This window comes from Corvus hawaiiensis, chromosome 9, assembly GCF_020740725.1.
Source record: "Corvus hawaiiensis isolate bCorHaw1 chromosome 9, bCorHaw1.pri.cur, whole genome shotgun sequence".
Lineage (NCBI taxonomy): Eukaryota > Metazoa > Chordata > Aves > Passeriformes > Corvidae > Corvus > Corvus hawaiiensis.
The window spans coordinates 12,049,252-12,072,216 of NC_063221.1; the positions used below are offsets into that span (position 1 = coordinate 12,049,252).

The following is a 22,965-nucleotide window of genomic DNA, read 5'->3' on the forward strand; positions in this document are numbered from 1 at the left end:
GAGTTTGACCTCAAAATCAGTGTTTCAATAAAGTAATGTTAAAGTTTAATGAACTTAAAATACCTTTCATCTTGTTTTGAAAGAGCAGCAGAATTTAAAATGTTAGGGTTTCTGTAGAATATTTTATTTTCCTGACAGGTTTGGTAGTGACAAGCTTTTTTCAATCTTCTCTGTTTCTCACATTTTTCTACCTTGACTCACCTAGGTGAGTCTTGATCTCACCTATCAGAAACCCAGACTGCTCTGTGATTAATAAGAAGTACTGCTGTGACAGGTCTGGGGTTTTTTTTATTATTATAATTTCACCCCCCTTGTTTATAATTCTCACTCATTTTGACTCATCTGTTCTGCAGTTTGGTTGTACTTGTGCTCTCTCAAACTGGTCTGTATTAATTTCGCCTTCTACATTTGCCTTCCCCTCCCACTTGTATTTTCTTCTCCTGCCAGTGCATCTGTTTCCTCTTTCCCTTCTTTCCTGATGCTCTTTCTTCCTTTCAACTGTTTCCACTGCCCTGTTGTCTTCACTGTTCCTGTTGGCTTCATCCCTCTGCAGATTGTCTGAAATCTGTTTCCTACATGGATAAGAGCACGTCTCCTCCGGAAGCTGCATGGATGTGTTGGGCATGAAGGCTCTGGTGGAAGTTACGCTTTTAGGACCAGTGAAAATAGGATTCAAAGGACCGGACAGTGCTTGACCAGCAATCTCATGCTGGGCTGTTTTAAACTGCTTTTCAGTGACTACTTCTAGTAAATGAGTCATTATTTCAAAAATTTCTGCCACCTCCCTGTTGCAGTCAGAGGTTTGCAACATATGTGAGGGTGTCCTCAAAACTGTTTTGATGCTTTGCTCCAGGTGATAAAGCAGATCACTCTGGTGGAGTGATGAGGATAAAACCTAGTGCTGGCAGCCTGCAGGGTGAATCAGACTGGAAACTTGCTCTTTTCAAAGGCAGCGTTACTTGATTCCTGCCCTTGCCACCAGCCTTTGGATGTTTGTGCCACCATGCCAGTGCTTAAGTAATATTATTCTGTGGTTGTGTCCTGATGGAGCAGGTGGGGATGATGGGAATGGTACTTATTTTTAACTACTTCTCAGATTGATTTTCAATGTTGCTTGCAAGGCAGAAATAGCCAGTCCTGCTAGCCAGTACGTTCATCCTGCTTCTCCTTCATGTTGGACATCAGGCTCAGTGGTTTCTGTATCTTTTTTCCAGTGAATTCCACTCCCTTATCAGAGGCTGATAGACATGATAATTTTATTTCTGCTTCCTAGACTGGAGGTGAGAAGACCATTAACACTCCAAGTGAAACAGCCACTACACTGAGTATCTGTATTGTGAGATACAAGCGTTCTCTACACAGTGATGTCCCTGATGGCTTACCTTGATAGCAAATAGTTTGTTTCTTCAGGTTTCTGCAGTTTTGCTTGCTTGCTCTCTGTGGATGGACATAGTCTTCATAGCCCTGGTATAATTCATAGAAGTTGCAGGCACAGAAGGGGGTGATGCCCAGCTGGTTATTCCATGGAAGTGGATGTGCTGTCAGCAAAAGCTCAGGAAGGTCAAGGCATCAGTGGCCAGTGACTGTTCTGTAAATTTGCACCTTTTGTCGTGGTTTGTTCACATTATTTCTCTGCTTGAGGCTGAAGCAGTTCAATATTACCATTTGTGAGTTATTTTTTTAAAGGTTCTCATGGAACTAAATGAAAATTTTTTCATGCAGTTTCTCAGTTTAATGGAGAACATGCATCTGAAGAATAATTATTGTGAAGCTCATCCATTTATGCTTGCTGATGTTATGGTTTCATGTTATTTGAAGTACTAGAGTAGCTTTGCAGTATTTGTTTCATGCTGAGATACTGATGAGAACTTAATCCAGGTCAGTGATTTTTTTGCTTTAGTATTGGATCTTAATCTGGGTCAGTGATTTTTTTTTTTACTTTGATATTGGATCTTTCATAACTTGTGAATAATTTGCCTCAGATACCCTTTCAGAACTGAAATATGCTGCTGTGAGGAAGTGGCTTTTGCTTAGTTTTCTATCATGCTTTCCTCATGAAAGTTCTCATTGTAAAGTCTAGCCTGCTCTTTTATGCTTCCTTTAACTTTATTCACTGTTTATAATTGTGAGAATGATTTTTAACTAGGGAAATTCCTTTTAAAATTTGTTCTACTCTAATTTAGTAATATTCTTTTCCAACCTTTATAATTTCTCAGTCTTTACTTACCAATTATTAGTGTCCCAAGTGGAAAATAAACTAGAGATCTTGAGTGGCTACAGATTTCACTGAAAGGACACATGATGGCTGAACAATTTGTGTGTGGCAGTTTTTTTCTCCCCCTCAACTGGCTTTGAAATGGGTATGCTTTTTTTTTTTTTTTTAATAAAAACTTCTAAGTTTTCACAACAGTAGTCATTGACAAAAAGAAGTGATTTCCATATTGTCTGTTAGGAGGTCCTTGGATTTCCTATACATGTTCTTCAGTGTCCTCTATTGCATACAAGAAATGACCACATTTAGCAGACAGTAACTGGACTTATTTTGACAAATACGAAAATGGGGCAATTTACTTTTTGCTAGTTCTCTGCAACTGTCAAAAAAATTAATCAGAAATACCCTTGAGTGGCAAGGCATACTGATATTGAAAAGGAAATGTCATTTGAACCAATTTATTGCTCCCTCTGCCATCCTTAAATCACTGTGAATTACAGAGAGCAGATTTGTACAAACTTCAGGTTATGGTGTTTATTGATGGCAGGGTGTACACCTAACCGGCTTTAGCCGACGTCTGGATACCTTGTGTCTCCTCCAGTGCCACTGCTGCCCCTTTCTGCCCTGAGGAGACTCCTGAAGCAGGTGGGAAGACTTGAGCAGAGAGGCCGTAGGAGAGTTTCCAAGAATTTGTATGGAGGTGTTTGTGTCCTGATGCGGTGGCCTCTTGCTCGTAGCAGATTGACAAAAATCGACAGATTTTGGTAGAACCGTGAGTCATGTTCAGAGGATCGGTTCAGTCAGTTGTATGTGGCACAGCTGTTTTCAGCTGCGGAACAATGAGTCACAAACTTGTGAGTTTCCAGTCCTTGCTAAAGAAAATACCCACATAGCTGCTCTTGTGGTTTCGTTTAGAAATAAATGAGCAGTGCAAGAATTAAATAATTAGACTGACTAGGTCAAGTACTTACTGTATACTGATTTCTGGTGTTTTTTTTTTTTTTTAAAGAACATGTATTGACAAATAGCATGTTATTGTCACAAATGGAAAAATGCTTGTTTCTGAAAAAAGTGAATAGGATCTGAATACAAATATTTCCTGAATCATATAGCCAGAAAATTAGTTAGAAGGGTCTATTCTAATTGTTTTGCCTAATTACTCTCCTGCCCTTGTTTCACATAACCTCACTTATTCTGATCTATTAAAAGGCTGTTGCTGCATATTTTTTCTGTCTAGTTGTTCACACTAAATTATCATCTTTCAACAAATCAAACAAGTTTATCTTCTGCTACATGGACTCCATGCTGCTATTCTGCTTATCTGACTTAAAGGCAAGAATCAGCCTTGCAGTATTGTTGTGTCCATTTTTCTGAAAACCACTATTGTTACTTCTGCAATGCTGAGAACCATCTCCATAGAGAGGCAGAGGAAGATCTGTCATTGTTATAAATTCCCAGTTTCAAATTGCATATATATTGATTTTGTTATTCTGTCTAATCTTGTCTCAATAAGATATTATGCCTTTTAGAAGATAGTAACTAGTCCAGGATCATACTGTGTTTTATTTGGATTTCATTTTATTTAGATGAATAGTCTGTAGAACAAAACAATACTAAACAAAACTAGACATAAAACTAGGTTTTCTAGACAAAAGTTAGGCTTCCTAGACATTCTTACAGCTTAGCTCCAATGTTTGCATTCAATATGTTATTAAAAAAAAAACACTTAAGGAACCATTTGTGTTGAAGTGGTGTTCTGTTAGGCAATTCATAAGCTGATGCTTGTTCAGAGGCCTGAAGTATGTTACAGCAGCTGCTTGTATTGCTTTTGTATGTGTTCTTTTGTATAATAGATCTAAAATATTTGCCTACAGCTCGCAGGCAGATGCTTTCATGGTCCCTATGTTAGGTTGTATGTTTTCCTTTATGTATGCATCAGTGCCAAAACCAGTTATGGGTTACTGCTAATGATGAAATTTCTAGCCATGACAAGAGTGACTGTTGATTTTTATGTAGATTTGTGTAAATAGCCAGTATCTTGCTGTGATTTTGGTGTGCCTTTTTAAACTTAATGTTGTTGATGATACTGCTTGTAAGATGTCAGGGATGTATTTATTATACAACCAGCTTAAATTGTGTTGTGCTATCACACACTGCTGCTAAAGTACTAAATATTAAGTTGTTCTACATGCATGACCACCTTAGATTTTAATAAGATTAATTTTATGACTAAAACAGGATCCAGCTCTCTTCACTAAGTTCAGAAGACCAGCAGAGCACTGAATGAGGGCTTCCCAAGTTAGTGGTTCTCAGATCTCCTTGGTAGACTAGTTTTTCTGGCACTGTTGTGTATGTTTCTTGTAAATTTAAGACATCTGAAAATACGAGCATGGAACTAATAGCAATCATTTACACAGCCCTTCTTTCAGGGATGAGGAATATCTTTTTACAGGTGTTTTTAAAGTGCTTCAGTAAACTTGCTTTTCGTGAGGTCACCAATATATGTGCAGTGTTGTTCTGAAGTTATTCAGCTGTGAGTCAGTAGCATAAAGACTGGGATGAGTTCTTCACTTTAAAATGATCCTTAACACAGTTCATCATCTATGAACACTTGGAATAATGTGCCAAAACTCAAAGCACATTGTACTTTAATAATTAGAATTATTATTTTCGTGCAATATTCTGTAGTTCTTTTCCCGAGGTGATTCTGTAGCAAGAGAGTGGAAACATCTGGTGGCAAGATACTTGTACTTGACAAGGCATTGGTGGTGGCAGAGTGCTCCGGGTGGTTATTGAAGTGGGGCTCTCGTGTGTGTGACAACTCCTTCTGCCCCGTGCTCTGAACAGCTGCTCTTGGGCTCCATCAGCTCCCCATGACTTTTGTAGTCTATATTGCAGGAACTGCCAGGATACAGTAACAGTAAAGCTTCTGCTAGTAAGGCTGGTTGGTTGCTTTTTGCACTGCTGAAAGGCTTAGTTATTGTGGGATCTGAGGCTTGAGGCTCAGTGGAGACACTAAGCTTGCTCTGCATCTTGGGCTTTGTGCTGCTCTCTTGCTGAAAAGGCAGCTTTCCTGTGTGGTCTTTTATGGTCTGCCATGTACTTTACCTGCTGAAGACTGAGGAACAGATCTTTTAACAATTATGTTGGGTTCTTTACATGTTAAAACATGCCTTCATGTTTTTTCTAATGAGCCGTTTGAAAAAACCATCTATGTTACAGTTACTTAAGAGCAGTTTTCTCAATTGGATTGTAGAAAAATATGATATTAGTATCTTAAGACTCAGCACACAGTATGGTTCAGTAATGCATACTTCTCACTGGTGCTCACATACTCCATTTAAAACCCTGATTGTACTGCATCAAATTGCTCAGCAGACTAAGAGTCCAGATAATGCTAAATTATACTCTGCTGCTCAGGTTTCAGAGTATTTGGTTTATTCACAATTTGATTATTTTAGGCTATCAATAAATACTCATGTTCTAGGATTTTAATTTTTTTTTCTTTTCATATTTTCATAAATCTCCTTCATTCTCATGAGACCATGCTCATGATTGTGTTTTACTTTGCGAGATGCCAAATTGACAGCCTTTGAAATGGAGCTTTGGACCATTTCTTGATCTACCTCAACTATTATTGTGAGACAAAGTATCAGTATGATTTAGCTGTCGCATGAAATGGGCCATGTATAAGAGGTGACAGTTGAATTTCTCTGAGCATCCACATACTTGCTTCTGCTGAGATGATCACAGCTGTTAATTCATACTAGTGGAAGTAAGTATTTATGCAATTTTGACACATCTCCCTCACTAATTTGTGTTGCCTTCAATGATGTGTTTCATTTTGGCAGACAGCTTGGAGTGAATGCAGCCTTTTAGACTGCAAGTGCCTACGATGGTGTACAACTGGAATGCTTTATGTCAGCTTAACCTTTCTTTCACTGTCAGCCTTCTTAAGGAAGGAGACCTACTGCAGCTTCACAAAGATTCATCTGATTTTTAAGTTGGTGGCGTAAATTAAGGGTCTAAAACTTACCAATTCTTGCGTTATACAGATACTTCCCTTGAATCCCTTAATTAGGAGAGTTACATGTTCTGAAGAAATGAAGTGCAGTTTACCTAACACTGGCTGGGTTTCAGAGTGACACAGTGGAAAACAGTTGTGGGTAAAAAGATGTTAGTCTGTACATTTTTAGATTTGTATTTTAACTGCCTTTTCTCTCAGAATTTTTGGAAGTTGAGAACTCTTAATGTTTTTGTATCTTATTTATCACAGGAATTGCAGCTGTGGATCAAATCACAGTTTCATCTACTTCACTATCTCATTATCGACATCCAGACCAGATTCTTCAGAACAGTAATCTGTTCTCATAGATAGCTGTGGAGGATGTAGCAGCCAGGGGATTTTGCAAAATGCATGTGCAGAAGCTTGTTTTGTGCTGCAAACATTCATTATGCTGTTACGCATTATGGCTCATTATGCCATTGCAGTCTGCTGCATAAGCCACAGTACTCCAGTATTCTGTAGTTGTGGTCTTCTGTTTTAAAAAAGATGTAATAAAATGAGAAAAGTTCAGAGAAGGGCAGTGGAGGTTTCTGATGGTATTAAACAAACAATAGAAAAAGAAGAATTTGTCAGCTTTTCACAAGAGGCAATACAGGGGAAGACTAAGAGGCCTGAAAAAAGAGAAAATTATGTGCTGTCCTTTCCAGTGTAGAAACAGAGGGGGTGTCCAATGGAAATGCAACTTTTGAGATGCCAACTGTATGGTACTCAGTGCAGGAAGGATGACATTTGGTGGCAGGTGCATATGTTGAAGCTCCAGAGAAGAAGCTTTTACACAAGGTGTAAAAATGCAGTCAGTACACTATACAACTGAATTTTTGCCTCCAATCCTGCAAATTTACTTTTGGAGTTTGTTTTTCATTCATGGCTATTCCCACTCGTTTGTGATTTGGGCTTTTGGACTTACTTGTTCTACTTATTTGACTTGCAATCCTTGAGAAGTATTCTCTGAATATATTGGAAGCCCCTGTCCTTGCCATGGAGAGCATGGTCTAATAAACTGCAAACCTGAAGTGACACACCAGCAAAAATAGAACAGTGGATTTTTAAAATAGGTAACTAGAGGACAGTCAGATTCATACTGGGCAATTTGTAGAGAGCTGTAATTGCATCCTTAAAGTCTTGCTAGGAATTTATTCCATGACCATAAGAGTTTGGAAAAGAATACATATATGCAATTCCAGAAAACATTAAAAGTATTTAATGAATCATGCCTGTTAACACTAATGACTGTTAATAAGAATATTGTTCCTTTCTCTTGGAAATCAAAGACCTAGTACATGATCTGTATCTGCTGGTAAGAAATGGAAAAGCATAGGAGTTATTTGGGTTAGGCTCACCTTTAACAGGAATTGACAACCCTGTGTAGGTCATTAGCCCCCCCCCCTTCCCTCCCCAGTTGTGTTGAATTTCCATGCAGGTTTCAGTGCTGACAGCTTTCAAAACTTTTTAAGTGTTTACAAAAGAACAAGTTAGTATATGCTGACTTAAAAATGCTCTTGAACCCCCACTGTAGGTGTTTGTTAAGGGATTACATAGTCGAGGTCCAGGTCTGGCTTGTAGGGCCTGTGTTCAGGACACTACAGCCGCAAGTTATTCACAAAGGAGATCCAGTTCAGATGGTGAATTCAGTGGTGCTTACTTTTAGGTGTAGGGTAGAAATAAGTGAAAGGGAGGGTGTTTCTGTAATGGAGGTGAAGTCAGGTGTGGATCCCTCAGGTGAATTCTGTGCCTTTAGCCTATGAGGCAGCCCTTTGTTACACCTTCATAGGGCTCCTTACACCCCCAAATTAATTTCCCTTGCACAGGTATAGGGAAAGTAAGATCTTCTCATGTTATTGCACTAACATTAGAGACTTGGTAAAAACCAAGCAGAGTCATGAATAAAAGATATCAAGATACAATGGAAGCAGCTTTTTAGTGTGCCAAGCTAACAGTATGGAACAGATGTGCTGGGTGTTCTCTTTTGCACAGATGTGAAGATCTGTGCATTATACTGCTGCTGTAAGGTTTTTCATGGTTTCAGTGTGGATGTAATTTTTGTTTTCTGACTGTAAAAGCGTTGAGAGCTAATTTGTTTGAGGCTTTCCATTCCTTTTGATGTTTAAATATATCAGTTAATCTGGAGGCTTTAGGGTTCCCCCCTGCCCTGCAATAAGTTTAAATACTTTAGGTAGGTATAGGTTTTGAGGTTTCTGACAACTGCTAATATTTCATCAACTAAGTTGAAACATACGTGACTAGAAAGCTTGTGTTGGGAGCAATGACAATACATCCAAGTAGGAAATCATTGTCCTTTACAGTTTGCCATTTGCAGAAGCAGTTTTCCATGTCACAATTGTAAATACACCTTATGGCAGGCACAGTGACTACTGTCTTACTTTAAATGGCAGTTTCATAAACAGTTTAGCCTGGAGCATTTTAACACCAGAATTTTAACACATCATTTTCTTGTGTTTGACTTTTATTTCATGTCTCACACAGTGTAATCATTAGTGAGTCAAGTATTTTATTATTTCAGTGCTCTTTGCCCTTGGATCTCTCTCTCTTTTAGTCTATTTTGATTTTCTTTTTTAACCTTCTGTTTTAGTGTGTCTGTCCCTTTCATGTTCCTTTTCCTGGGGTCCTCTTTTCATTTCCTTGTTGCTGTCTTCCTCCTGTTCATGTTCTTCTTAGGACTATTTTCCATGTTCCCTTTGTCTTCCTTCTTTTTGCATTTGCTTGTGAAACACCGAGATCTTTAGAGCAAGACATTTTAGAGATGCAGCCTTGGGATATAAGACAGATAGGGCTAGTTATTTGAAAAGGTAGCTAAGCACAGGAACTCCCTAGCTAATCTCTTTGTGCTTTGCATGCTTAAGACTGTGTTCCAGTTGCTGTTACTGCAGGTACTGCAGAATAAATTAAGTTTTGCTAGTGGGGAACAATGGGCTACTCTAAAAACTGCCCTTTGCAACAGGATGCTGTCCTGAGTTCTCCCACCCCTTGGGGGTAGCAGTCTCTTGCCAATTACGCTTAGGGAATTCCTGTAGTCAGGGCTTAATGGTCTAAGTATTCCCATGTATTGCCAGTTTCATGGCTTGTGGGAGCACTTGACTTCAGGGACCCAGAGAATTTCAATGCTTCTTTGCCCTCACTTGCTCAACCAGTGCTGTAATGCCAAGGAGAGAGTCAGTAATGCATAGCAAATCCTGAACTTTTTTCCGTGCCCTCTATTCACTCCATATCACTATTAATAGAAGTGGAGCATCCTTTGTGCTTCCTCAGCTTTTTTTTTTTTTCCAAGTTTCAATTTCCATTTTCTTTCTCTGAAGCACAGAGAAGAGCAAATGTACATAAACAAAGCTTCATACTCAAGCCAAAATGCAATAGACACAATTGAATAGTAGTCAGTTAGGAATTTTAAGAGCTTTCCTATGAATATTTAATTACTACATTAACTGAGCAAATAAAGAACATGCTATTAATATTCATACAGTGTTAGCAGTGGTTCAGAGGAATTTAATATGTTTTATAGTTCATACAGCATCTTTTGTTGTGTAGGCCTTCAAAGACTGCCCACATCTAGAAAGGTAATAACACTACAGGTCTCCCTAGCTGTTCCTTAGTCCTATGAATTAAGGAGTGTCTGCTGTTCTTTGCACAGCACATTTCCTAGTAAAATTCTTCAGTTATGTAATGGCACCAGCACCTTAAGCAGCTGTACAAAGAGCTCAGTGTGGTGTCCCCTCCATGTTTATTAGTTTACCTGCTTTGTGGCTTTTTGAGAGCAAAGTTTAGGAGGCATTTACCATTTGCCTGGTTTGCTTCTGCTTAGAGCTTTAAAAATACTGATCTTCTGAATGACTGAGGTGCTTTGCAGAACAAGAGGGCAAATGCAGAACGTAAAACTGAATTCCTTTGATGTGAGTGACGTGTTCTTCCTGTGTGCATTAGTTTCTTTTTTAAAATGTAATTTGCAAGTTAATAGATTTTTATCTAAGAGTGAGAAAAAGAATAATGCTTATTTGCCTGGTAGCTTCCATTTGCCTATTGAAAATAGGAGCATTCATCCTCTTGCGTTGACTTAGTCTTGAAAATTCCTTATGGCTCTTTTACCTTCACTTAGTAAGACTCTGGCTTTAAAGATTTTTGCAAGAAAAGCTGCACACACATGAACAAGAAAAATGTTACAAATGCCGTTCCTGAGTCTGATATTGCTTTTTTCTCTCTTGCTGGCTTATGAAAAGACATTAATAGATATTGAATTAAGACTTCATCAGTGGGTCCATTCTTCATTCACTTACAAATCCTTACAGCTATTTTTTAGTGCATATAGTGATAATTACTCCTTTTGGCAGAGCAGAACTAATCTAATGTACTTTGGCTGCTGAAATCTGTGAAGGAGCCAGGAATGATTTCTGTGTTGGATTGTTAACCCTGACTGTATAATTCTGTCAGTACCACAATGGGGCTTTGATTATCTAGTAATCTGGTGTTAATTAACATACAGAGAGTAAAAAAAAAAAAAACAACATTAAAAATATTGTGACATCTAATAGAAATATAATGTGCTCCTATTTTGGTAACCTTCCTTTTGGGACCGTTCTGTCAAAGATGAGATGTGTTGGGGAACTGTCCAGCCTAGCTTATGGAAAGGAGGTTATGATATATGAGCAGCTGTATCTCTAAGTACCTAATTTTCTCCCTTTATTGGATGTGGCTGAAAGAATTTTAAGGAAGCTGGAAGTTTCCTGTGCGCACACACTGTGTAGGAGCTGATGAAACCCATGGGTCTGTATCTCTAGTTACTGTTGCTCTTTTATGTGTGTAGGTTCAAGGTGCAATTTTGGTCTTGCTGGTGTGTACCTTTGCTGTGGTCACAGGATCTTGACTCGGTGACTAGAGGTGATGGAGCTGTTTGCTCACAGCAGCCAGTTCTGGAATCTCTCTCAAATTTGGACTCAGCAGGATTTGAACAGCATTGGTATGAAATTTATGCTGTTCCTATTAACACAGCTGTTGCAACAAATGCCGAAACAAGTGAGAAGCCAAAATCTGCAACCCTCAGGGCATTAATCAACTTCGTGAAGGAAATTTTGAGGAGACAAGTTCTTCTGTTTTGGTGCTTTCTTTCACTGAAATCACTTGCGCTTACCAGTCTTGGTGACAGAATGTATAAAAGCAATTCTTCCAGTTAAATCCATTATGAAAATTTTCATATTTCTCCTCTTGTTAACAAGTGTAAGTGCAGTATTTTCAATTTTGCATACATTCCCAGGAACAGAGTGGAAATAAAAATGAGAGATTTGCAGCTAATCTGTTCTCATCAGCATTCCAGGAACAGATAGGAAAGGTCAGGAGCTCGTGTTTTGCAGTAAGCACTGGGGGTGTAGAAAGAGCATATAAGTGTTATGGCAATGATCGCCTCTTCTAGTCTTCTGACTTCTATTCTTGTATAATTCTGCTTTTCTAAGACCACAAGTAACCAGTAGAAAAATCTCACATATTCACGAACCTGTATGTGCTTCCTTGTACTTAACAGCAGTATTTCACAAATTAAAAAAACTAAGCTATTGTACCTTCTGAGATGTGTGAAGTGAAGCCAAATTTGCTCCTCTCATTGCTTCTTTTATATACTTGTTTTGAAAGTCTGGCCTTTCCTCAACTTTTTTTGCCATAACATGCTTGCTGTAATGTAAAACAAGGCTTGCATATAAGGCTCTTTAAAGACAAGGCAAAGGCAAATAGCTGCAGCTGTGTAGTTTATAAAGTGGTGCCATTTAGAGGAGGAATAGGAGGGGAAAATTTCAGGACTTTCCATGATCGACATGCCTTATTTCTTCCACAGGAGATAAAGTGGATTTAGTGGGCAGTGGGCTAAGTAGAGTCCTTTTTCTAGGTTTTTACTCTTTTATCGTAGCTTCTGCATGATGGTGGGTAGGAGCAACCGGCCTCAGTCCTCATGCAGTTATTGGCAGCCTCCTGAAGTCTGTGTGGGGCTGGGAACACAAAAGGCAAAAAAGCCAGTGAAGTGCAGTGATGAAGGGATGGGTATTCCCCATTGAGTGTCAGGGATCCAGTTTGGTTTTAATACTCCTTACAGCCTAGCATCTATTTAGACTGTCTTAGATAACTCAGGCTTCAGTATGTTCCTAGTTTGTCTGAATGCAGTATGGATGTCTGACCCAGGCACAAGGGAACTGCCAGCTTCTCAGACTTGTGACTAACTATCTGTGCTTGTGACTCAGTCATCATAATAAAAAGGAGGTGGAAGTTGAAATAAATACAAATAGTTTTTTTCCCCCTTCCCACTATTGGTAATTAAAATGATAAAAAAAGTGAATTAGAACTCTCTTTCCTGAGTACTTGTCATTTCTTGGCCTTTCAGTTTTCACTTGCCTGACTGGTGTTGCTATGTTGGAATTTCATTAAATGTCTTGTGGCACAATTTGATCTTCAGAGCTCTTTGTGTTGGTTTCTGAGCGCCTGTAGAAGTGCTTTTAGTACAAAGGCTACATCTAGGTACTGAATATTATGGTCTGTACCAAACAGACCTTTATTCCATTGAAGTACTTCAGTGCCAAAATACCTTTTTTGAGAAATATATCTTAGATTATGTGAATAGAGGTTTTATGATTTTTTTTTTTCTTTTTTTCTTTTGCATTTCATCTTTCACTTCATTAAAGGTCTGGTTAGAGAAATCCTTCTTCCCTGTGGGCAGCTTCAGCCCTGCCTGTGCTTTTAGTACCTAATTAGTCGTGTCTATTCAGTACCCTTTGTGAAATATTTCTATGCATTTCTGTCAGTGCACATAACCATGTTGTGTGTGGAAAAAGCCTCAAATGAATGTTTTTGTGTGAAGTGGCAAATATTGTGGTAGAAAACAGCATACTATTTCTATGGAACCTGGTATAATTTGATTTGCCCACTGTCCTGTGTTTAAAGTTCAGACAAATACAGGCCCAATTATATAAACCACACCTGCTTTTTTTAAGGTGGTTGACATACTTTGTTTTCAAAGTTGCTTGTCATTTCAATAAATGTTGTGTTAGTGCCTCTTGCAAAATTAAATTCAGTGCAGAATGGACCAGAGGCCACTGGAATTCTAATCTATTCCACAAAACCACAGTGGTTTATCACAGGAGTTTTACCATTTCAGCAGCTCTGACAATGGCTACATTATGGGTTTGTAGCAGTGTGACTTCTTACGCTGTGAAACATTAGGATGCTTTAGAAATGTCTTCATAATCTATAGGTGTTAAGATTGAAAACTGTTTTCAGACTCCTGAGCCCCAGTCACAGAATCACAGAACGGGGATGGGTTGTGATTTCTGTCCATCTGTCTCTGGAGTTGGATGTAAACTCCTCTCATGGCATGAGAAGATGAGCGAGAGAAGTTGTATTTTTCACTAGTGTTAACTTTTTAGGCTCATGGCTTATACTACCTACAGCAATATTTTACTGATCTGTGTACTGAGAATTCTGGATTGCTGTCTCCTGATAGAATAATGTAGTTAAAAAAGGAGTGACAAAGTGCATCATTAACTATTCCAAGGGAATGTTTTAAAGTTATGTTATTTTTTTTTATGAAGAAAAACCAGTTCTTGTGCTGAAAGACAGTGTTTCCTGTGGAAGAGAGACTTTGAGTAAGGTTTAGCCCTCCTTGCATCCTCTGAAAACTGAGTACCCAACTGCTCTAATGATCTCTCTTGCGGTGTCCTGAACTATAATGTTTTCTTTTTCAAAAGAAGCACAATAATGCAGTAGGTTTCCAAATATCCTGAGGACTGTACTTACTAATGAGAGACTGCAGACTGTTGGTGCCTTTTTCTTACTGCCAGCGAGGAGGGTTGTCTTTTTTAGAACTTCCTAGATTTTACCAGTATGCTCTTTTTTAATTTGGAGGCTTCTCTTACTAATTTGTACTTCTTCATACAGTAACCGCAGCGATAAAAATCTTTGTTTTCAATGAGGGAAACTGTTTCTTTAGAAGACTGCAGTATAAAATTTTGGAGATAATTCTGAAAGTTTTCTGGGTTATATAATCAAATAACTTCTCTGAAACATGAGCTGCATATAACAAGGGTTTTAAAATTTTTTTTCTCATATATTGTACTACAAAATGAATTCATTTAAATATGAACATACTTTTAGTTTTAGTAATTTCACAGCTTTATTCTTGTAGCTGCTGTGGTTAGCCTAACAGTTAGCAGTAAGAATTTCATTTTCATTTTCCAACAGAAAACGGATGGATACTGAATCATTATATGGCCAACTAAAACTCACTAAGCAGTCTTTGAACTCGCAGGGGGTTCGACTGTAATGTCAGGATACCTACTCTGCTGAAGGCACTGCCTGGCACACACTCAGTGATGATGTGGTCCCATCTCAATTGCAGGTGGATTTGACAAATGCTTACCATGTGGTTTCTAGAGCCTACCAGACATGTCATGTGTTATATGGTTATTTTATATTAGATTATAATTAGGTCAAACCTGTTTAACATAATGATACGTGTTAAATTAATGAATTGGTATTAAAAAAAAAAGGGGAGGCAGGGGAAGACAGGGGGATTAGATTCTTCTTTGGTCTGTTAGAATATTCTGAAGAATTTAATTTACTACTTAGAGTGCAGGTGCTTCAACATTTCCTTTAAAACACGTGGGCTTGTAATTTCTTGTAATATGCTTTCTAATCTGCTCAGATATATTTCATAGTAATGATAATTTAAACAAAATGCTGATGCCAGAAAACTGCCTCCAAATTTAAAGAAATTTGAAGTAACCAATAAATCTTGTTGGAAAAATGCTGCCATCTTTATCTTTGTTTGTAGGAGACGTCTGTTAAGAATAGTTGGAGAGATTTTGCAGAAGGGAGAGGACATCTTGTTTGTGAATAACTGCTGATCCATTAAATGGTTCTTTTAGCTATATTAGGAAGCTAAATGCAACTTGCTAAAATGCTCTTTAGCAAATCTAGGTCAGATTTTAGGCTCATGACAGCTCCTGTCTCTTCCTTAACTTCTTGCTCTCTTTAGAGGTAAACAATTTAATGCAGCTGTAAGCTTTCTTTGCACTGTCAGACTTCAGCACTAATATAAACTCAAAACTTAGGTTTCATAAAGGAAGCTGAATTTTCCAGTGAGAATCACAGCCGTCAGTGGTTTTGAGAATTTTGATGTAAGAAATAGATGGGTATTCAAGTTGAATCAGTATTGTGCACTGGACAAACCTAGTGGCCATTGATAGCTTTTAAGAAAAATAATAAAAAACCTGGTGAAAAATATAGCAGAAAACAATAGCTTTGTATGTGCCATCTTGTTAGAGCTTCTTTTAAAGACCAGCTCATTTTCTGATTCTTTCTGCCAACGTGATGGAGGAAGAAGCACATATGTAGAACATCCATTGGCCTTCTAACCTTGCAATTTTGACTTCAAACTTACAATCTTTGCAAAACTAGATAAGCTTGCCACGTTGACCAAGCAAGCTAGACTAATTCTTAAAATCCCACTGGGCATAAAAGCAGTCTGGCATAAATGCAGTGTTGTCCTCAGTGTGGCTGAGGGATGAGTGCCCCATGTGAGCTGGGAGGCACGTGCTGAAGAGGCTCTTTGGAAGGGGGGAAAAGGGTGAAGGCTGCAGGTCCACCTGGTACAGCTGGGAATCCTTACTATTGATGAGGCTGTGATCAGTCACAGGTGCTTTCCTGGGAGCTTTGGGTTGTGCAGGGATGGCTTTTGTGATGCTTTTTGATGAGTTTGTTGGCTGTCCTGATGTCCACAACCATCTACTGGAGCTGTCTGCTCTTGTAGTATCTCTCGTTGAATCAGTGCTTTCATATGTGTGCCCTTGCTGTAAATCTGGTCTATCAGGTGCTCTGCTTTTTCTGTGCCTCACTGGTTAGTGCTATGTAAGACATGAAGTAGGGCTGTCTGTTGAATTGATATGGCTGTGACACCCAATATCAAAAATACTGCTTTGATCAAAACAGGAAGTTGTAACATGTAGCAATTCTATAATCCATCCTAATACGAGTGATCCTCATGAATCCACGAAAACATAGAGAACTCTGTTGTAATATTAAGTTGCTGTGTCAGTACTTTTAAACATGCATATTCAAAGCATGGTGCAGGGTCCTTTGAAATACTGCTGCTTATAAATATTGTATTTTCTTTTGAGCTGTGGCTCAAAAGACTACAATAGCATCTTTATGAAGCTGATGCCATCGCAAGGTGCTAGTACCTAACAGTGCTAATCATCATCAAGAATGCATATTGCCCTTTTTAGCTACCCCTCTGAAGTTACCAATGCTCTTGATAGTTACTGCCTTTTGGCCTGATAAGGTCTGGCAAACAAAATAATCCACAGGAAAATGCATTAAAAGCCTTTTAAGGAGATAATTGTGGCAGAGGCTTTATTCTTTTTCAGACTCAGATGATCACCGATGCATGTGGATAACTTAAAAGGAAATAGCCTTTGATTTAGTACAGAAATCAAGGTGGTCTGAGGATCTTAAATCTCTGCTAGGTAAATTTAAATGACTTCACTGCAAGCTTCGTCTGCTCCTGTACACCAGATGGAGAATATGTATTCTTAAAGTCTTTAGTGTGTGAAAATAGTGCACGTGCATTCATTAAACATTCAAACTAGAATCTAGGAGATGAAACGCTTGATTTATGTATGGATAATAACTTCCACATATTAATAATACCATTTTATTAAGGTAACTTATCTGTTTTGTTCTGTGCTACCTGTAGGGAGCTGAAAAGTAAGTGTGTATTTAGACTATTACGTATCTAGTAACATACTGTCATGTCTGTTTATGTAAAAAGAGAGACAATAGTTTCTGTTCACAAAGTGTCTACTCAGAATTTGGTTAATGCTTTTGAGTCTGAAGAGAGCTTTTATGGCTGAATTAGGACCAGTGGAGGATCACAGCATCGTGGAAGTGCTGATTTACAAATGTATTGATGAATTATATGGTGTTTGTGACCAAGTGAGCACATATATTGCTAATTTACTCACTTGACACTTAGCATTTCTGTTTTCTTCCCCTAGTTTCTCTGCTTGAAGAATATAAGGACTTTTCTTTCGGCATGTTGTGAAATATTTGGAATGAAGAAAAGTGAACTTTTTGAAGCATTTGATTTGTTTGATGTGAGAGATTTTGGAAAGGTAAGTATCCTCTTGATTATATCTCAAGTAATACCTGTGTTCTGCTGCTTGAGTATAGAAGACTTTTCTGGTAGCTGTGGTATAGAAGTTGTGACTAATGGATGAGCATTCATTTTGAAAAGGTAGTGGGGAAGAATTAAGAGAGCAGAAAAATTAGGTTTGTATTGGAGGGGCTAATAAAGGGCAGAGAAAAATACTTGGCAGGAAAATTCTAAGCATGTGAAAAGCCAAGATAAATGGTTTGAAAGATGCTGAGTTAAAGGTAAATGAAATGGAAGAAGATAACAAACTCTGGGGGAGTGCTGTCAGGTGAAATCACTTTGGCGTAAGTCGTGTAGGTTCGGAAACCCTGGGCCTGTACATTGTGAGACCATGTGGCACAGAACATGTTTCTTCATTCTCAGGTGCTTGAAATTCAGCCAGATAATTTGCCCTTGTAAAATTTGTTTTTGACAGTTAGTTGTTTTTTTCCTAACCTGCTGTAAAGCTCAGACACAGCTATAATTGGTTAATTTGACTATTCTAATTTGCACAGTATATTTACAGTATATTTTGTAAGTCTGTGACTACTTATTTTACATATAAAGCTTTTTCCAGTCTGTTGTTCAGCCTCCTACATATGTTTGATATCTGTCGTTGTCAACCTGTGTTTAGTTCAACTTCAGTTTCTGCTTTTGAGTCATAGTATCATTACCCTAATTTCACAGGAAAATGTCTAAAAATTACCTAAGTAGCACTAAAAATAGTTATTTATTCAAATTTAGTATATCTTAAGCATTATTGGCTTTTTTAGAGATCATAATTTTACTATCTGATTTTTATGCGCTGCTCTTTTTATAAGTAGGTGTAGTGGTAAAGATGATGTAAGAGTGCAAGAATGAATCTGGGCTGCAGTACGATTGTTTGAAATGGCTCAGTGATTATCATTAACCAAAATGTCTAATTATTTTTCTCAATCTTTTGTCTGGTTTTAAGTCTTTTGAGCATTAAATTAGATAACCTGGTAATCACACTTGTTCTTCAGTTTTGCTGAACATCTTGTCCTCATAAATCATATTTAAGACAAAGGTTTTGTTAAAATGTGGTCCTTTTATACATATTTGGTTCATTAAAAACGAGATTTGTTTTTGTCTTGATTGTGCAAGTAGTGGAGGAATTTAAAATTGTTGGGTTTTATTTCTTTGTGTGCACTAGCAATGTCTTATTTAAGGTATTTAAGTCAGATATCTCAGTGCTTGATTCAAATCTTTGATTACTTTGCCTAATGCATAGAAATTTTTTCGTATTGTGTGCTCTAATCACTTGCAGAAAGTTTCTTATTTTCTGCCACGTAAACATGTCCTGTTTTTAACACAGTCTAGTTTTGAAGAAAGATTTTGTAGTGCAAATTATTATTCCCACATAATTGAATACCCAGTAAACAAGTTCTGAATTAATGGTGAATTTAACCCAAAAATGTGTTTTTGGTACTCTTGATATGTAATTTTAACAGAATTTATTTTGGAATATTATTTTATGTAAATAGAATAACTGGTTAAAAGAAATACTGTATTCCATCCACAATACTTAGTATTTAATTTCTCTTTCCAAAGTCAATTTGGATGTGGAGATGTGGATTTTTTTACGGTTTGCTGCCACAATATAGCACAAATAGACTAATTATCCCTGGCACTGATTTTTCAGTTTTAGTGCATACAAGTAATGACTTCTCTAGTCTAGGTCACCTTTCTTGGAAAGCTGTGAGGTGAAAATGCAGTGACAAATTTGAGAGGTGCTGCTGTGCGTGGGAGCAGCTGCTTGTGCTGAGGTGGAGATGCTGAATTGAACAAGGCTGTGCAGTCCTTGCAATAACTGTGTTGGGCAGCTTTTAGGTGCTTGATGGCTCTGCTGTTCAGCTGTTTCCATTGGGTGCTTGTGTGGAAACTTGCCATGCACGAGTGGAGCTTGGAATAGACTGTATTCAGAAGGGCTGGGCTATGTTTTATAGACTGTGCAAATGAGCACGTAGTGAGCTTCAGAAAGGGGCTGTGAACTTCAGGCCGTCTATGGAGGTGGAGGGAAAAATGGCAACTGTATTAAAATTAATAAAATTGCAAGTAAAGAAAAGGTATGCTAGGTTACTTGTGTACCTTTAAGTGTGTAGTTTGTACAGTTAGCAGAAAATATCTCAAAGTGGCATGAGATTTCAATTGCCTATCTGATAATGTACTTACTACTTTGGAAATTGATTGTTAGTAACAGTGGTGAGAATAGGAAAATGTATCTTCTTCAAGTTGTTCTTTGCTTTTCAACTTTCCCCTTCATTATATTTTCCTGTGAATAACAACTGCAATACAGCTATGCATCTCCAGCTTCGTTGAACAGAAGTTGTATGTATTCAAAAGGCTAAAAAAATAGTGCTACAGATTTTTCCTGCTACTGCAACCAAGTCATCCTGCCATTTCTAATGGAATTCTTTGAACTGCTCTCTCTAAATGTGTACAAAATATGAATGATCTTAAAATGATCACAGGTGCAAACAAAGAGGAGTATGATTTAAAAGCACTGTTTCCCAAACCGTTGCTCAAATAGGTGATGTGATGAGTGTGTTCATTACCTACAACCTTTTACGCATTTGAATGTACTGGAAGCTGTCTTCAGATGTCAGAAGCTGGCGAGTCTTTATTAGTGGTGAGATATAAATAAAGTGTTGCTGAGGTGGCTCCATAAAACTTATCTGTTACTTTTAAATGTTTCAGTTTAAGTTATAAGAAATTACTACTGAATTTGTCACTTTATTTATATTTAAACATGCTAGTGGAGGGAATAGGAGAAATGTGTCAGCTGTAAATGAACAATATGCCTTCAAGGAAGTAAGGTTGAAGGGGAAAAATAAGGTGAGAGACCTGGTGAGGGCAACTGCATTTTTAAAAAATATTCTGATATTTTTCAACTCTTTAAAGAAAATGGCAGACAGACCCAGAGCATTGTGGAAGTAGCAGCTGTATCCTGCCAATATAGTCATAAGACTTTTAAGAGCCTCGTGAAATACTGGTTAAAAAATGTTTGTTGTAATGGTGAAACTTGCACTAAATAATTAGGGGTAAATGAGCTGTTTCCAGATGCTTTGACAGAACGTATGAAAATTTGACTTGAACTTTGTGCTCCACTTTGCAGAGACTTTGATCTCTCAGTGATTAGAGAAAAAGAAGGGTGTATGTGGAGTGGATGGGAATCAGAGGTGAAGCTGAAATAACAACATGTAAATAGCTAAAGAATAGGTTAAAAAATAGAAACAGGTAATCTCATGAGTTTGTTTAATGTGTACATTCTGTATGAATATTGATATTAGCTGTTATAAGATAAGTCGTCTTCTGTTCCAAATAAAACAGCACAGAGTTTCTTATTTTTAGACTGACTGTGGTTGAAAAAATGAGGGGTTACATTACACAGGAATAGGAAGGTTCTTTATATCTTGCTTTTTAAAACTGTATATAGCTTGATTTTCTTGGAGTTCTACGGTATGCACCCATTCCCACTCATTCACCTTTCTATCAGTAAATTTCATTGTTGCTGAATTAAGTTCCTGACAGAGCATGAAATGCTCTCCCACGCACTGGAGGTGCCAGACAATGTTTTCATTATGAATTCCATGCTGGAGAGTCATTTTTCACTACCGCAGGGTTGTCAGGTTCTTCCTTTCTACCTGTGTGCCAGAATAAGCAAATACTGTTGGTACTTGTTCTTTCAGCTCTGAGCCCTGTGCACTCCAACAGCAGACTTTGCTGCTTGGTGTGCCACAACAAATTGTTGCTATCCCTATTCTCTGAAGGAAGCTTGTAGCTAATGTGTTGCCAAAATGGGAATCTGAGGATGAGTTCTGGTGTCTGTTGATGTCAATAGATGCTCCGTGGCCTCAGAGAGCTGTGTTTGGGGTCCTGTGAGGGCAAAATGGTGTCCAGATAGCGTCAGAAAAGCACTATGTGTGCTCTGCTTTTAAATTTTCTAAAGAACATGTAACTGAGCATGGAGTGTTTTTGTGATATATAACTGATCTAATAGGAACATAGCAATAGACACCCGCCCCCCGTAGGGATCCTGCATTAGATGTCTCGAAATAATGTACAATATTCAGTTGTGATTTTAAAAAGACAAGGAGATCAAATATCAAGTACCACCAATGAAGTAAGTACCTAATTGTTTAAAAGCATATAACATAATGTCTGGTGTAGCTTACTCTCTGGTGACACTTAAAAGGCTGGTTTATGTAAAAGCAAGCAACTGATGTGAAAATACTGAGTTGCATATACTTGAGTCATAGTTTGTGGTCATTGTAGTCACTGCCTTACTACAAAGGAAATTTGGGTAATGATGCAGGAGAAAGTCATGTTGACGTTGAAAATCCTGGTGTGTTAGTATTCCCTCAGGTTTAATGGATTCCAGGAAGATTGGACAGATGTGCATGAGATACCCACACCAAAATCAACACAACAAGAAGTAACAGTTATGAAAAATTATATACCCTTCTAGGAAAAGAGAGGAGGAAAAGTGTCTAAAAAATCTTCAATAAAACTGAAACAGTTGAGATTATCTGCAGTTGTTTCATGTTTTATTAGCTGAATTTAATCACTGGGATAATAGAGCAAAATATGATCACTTTGCACTCATAAAGTCATATCAAAACTACAGAGCATGGGGGAACATGCCAAAACATTATAGTGTATTTCTGTAAAGATATTAAAATGAAGAAAGATTGAACTGATAAAAACAAGCCTATCATTAAAAGTAGAGCTCCGTATCTTCATTGTCTAAGCTCTTTTAGTTGTAAAATAAACTTAAAAAAAGAGCTTAAATGTTTGGTCAAGAATCTAGCTGTACAATTGTTTTCGGGAGTAGCATTTCAGTAGGATGGACTGGTTTGGGATGAAGGACACTTGAACTTCCCCTCTTGTGTATGTGGAAGAGTGAAGAAACAGAAGATATGGACAGGTTTCAGCTTTCTTCTCCATGGAGATGCTTTGGACAAAATGAGTAAGAAAATACTAGCCTGTTGCAAAACTGCTGAAATGCTTGGCATGTGGGGACCTTGTTTGTTCGTTATCACTGCTGTTTGTATAGAATTACATAAAAGTCAAACACAGTAGCCTCCCTAAAAGCATCCCTTAAATAGTAAAAAAATCACTTCAGCTCCAAAGAACATAAATCACAGTTTTGGGCAAAGCATTGAGGTGGGTGAAGAAATGGGGTGAGTAATGGTATAGCTTATGAACCACGTTTTTGGGAAGTCTCTGAAAACTTGCAGGAATGGTTTGCCATGATGTGACCAGGGAAACCATTACCAATGCTAGACAAATTTAGTGTCCTTAATTGTAACACTGTGTTGCAGTGGTCATTGCCAAGTAGTCTACAAATTTCTGGGAATATAACTTCAGTAAACCTAAAACCATTAGCAAGAGCTTATAGCCTTCTGCATGAGCATATGGCCTGAATATTTCAGGATTATGGTCTTGAATGTTTTAGTGAGAGAATACTAGTGAGAGTATGCCTCACTG

The 22,965-nt window shown here is 37.8% G+C and overlaps 1 protein-coding gene across 4 annotated transcripts in view; it reads left to right on the plus strand.

The window, feature by feature from the left end:
• The window catches only part of VAV3 (vav guanine nucleotide exchange factor 3), a 151,536-nt gene that overhangs the window by 11,154 nt on the left and 117,417 nt on the right, over positions 1-22,965 (plus strand). For all 4 annotated transcript variants that reach the window (XR_007205352.1, XM_048312782.1, XM_048312781.1 and 1 more), the window contains exon 2: positions 17,318-17,434. Coding sequence is in view for 3 of the 4 variants with exons in the window: in XM_048312782.1 (XP_048168739.1) it covers positions 17,318-17,434 (117 nt within the window). In the remaining variant the exon portion in view is untranslated. The remainder of the gene's footprint in view (positions 1-17,317; positions 17,435-22,965) is intronic.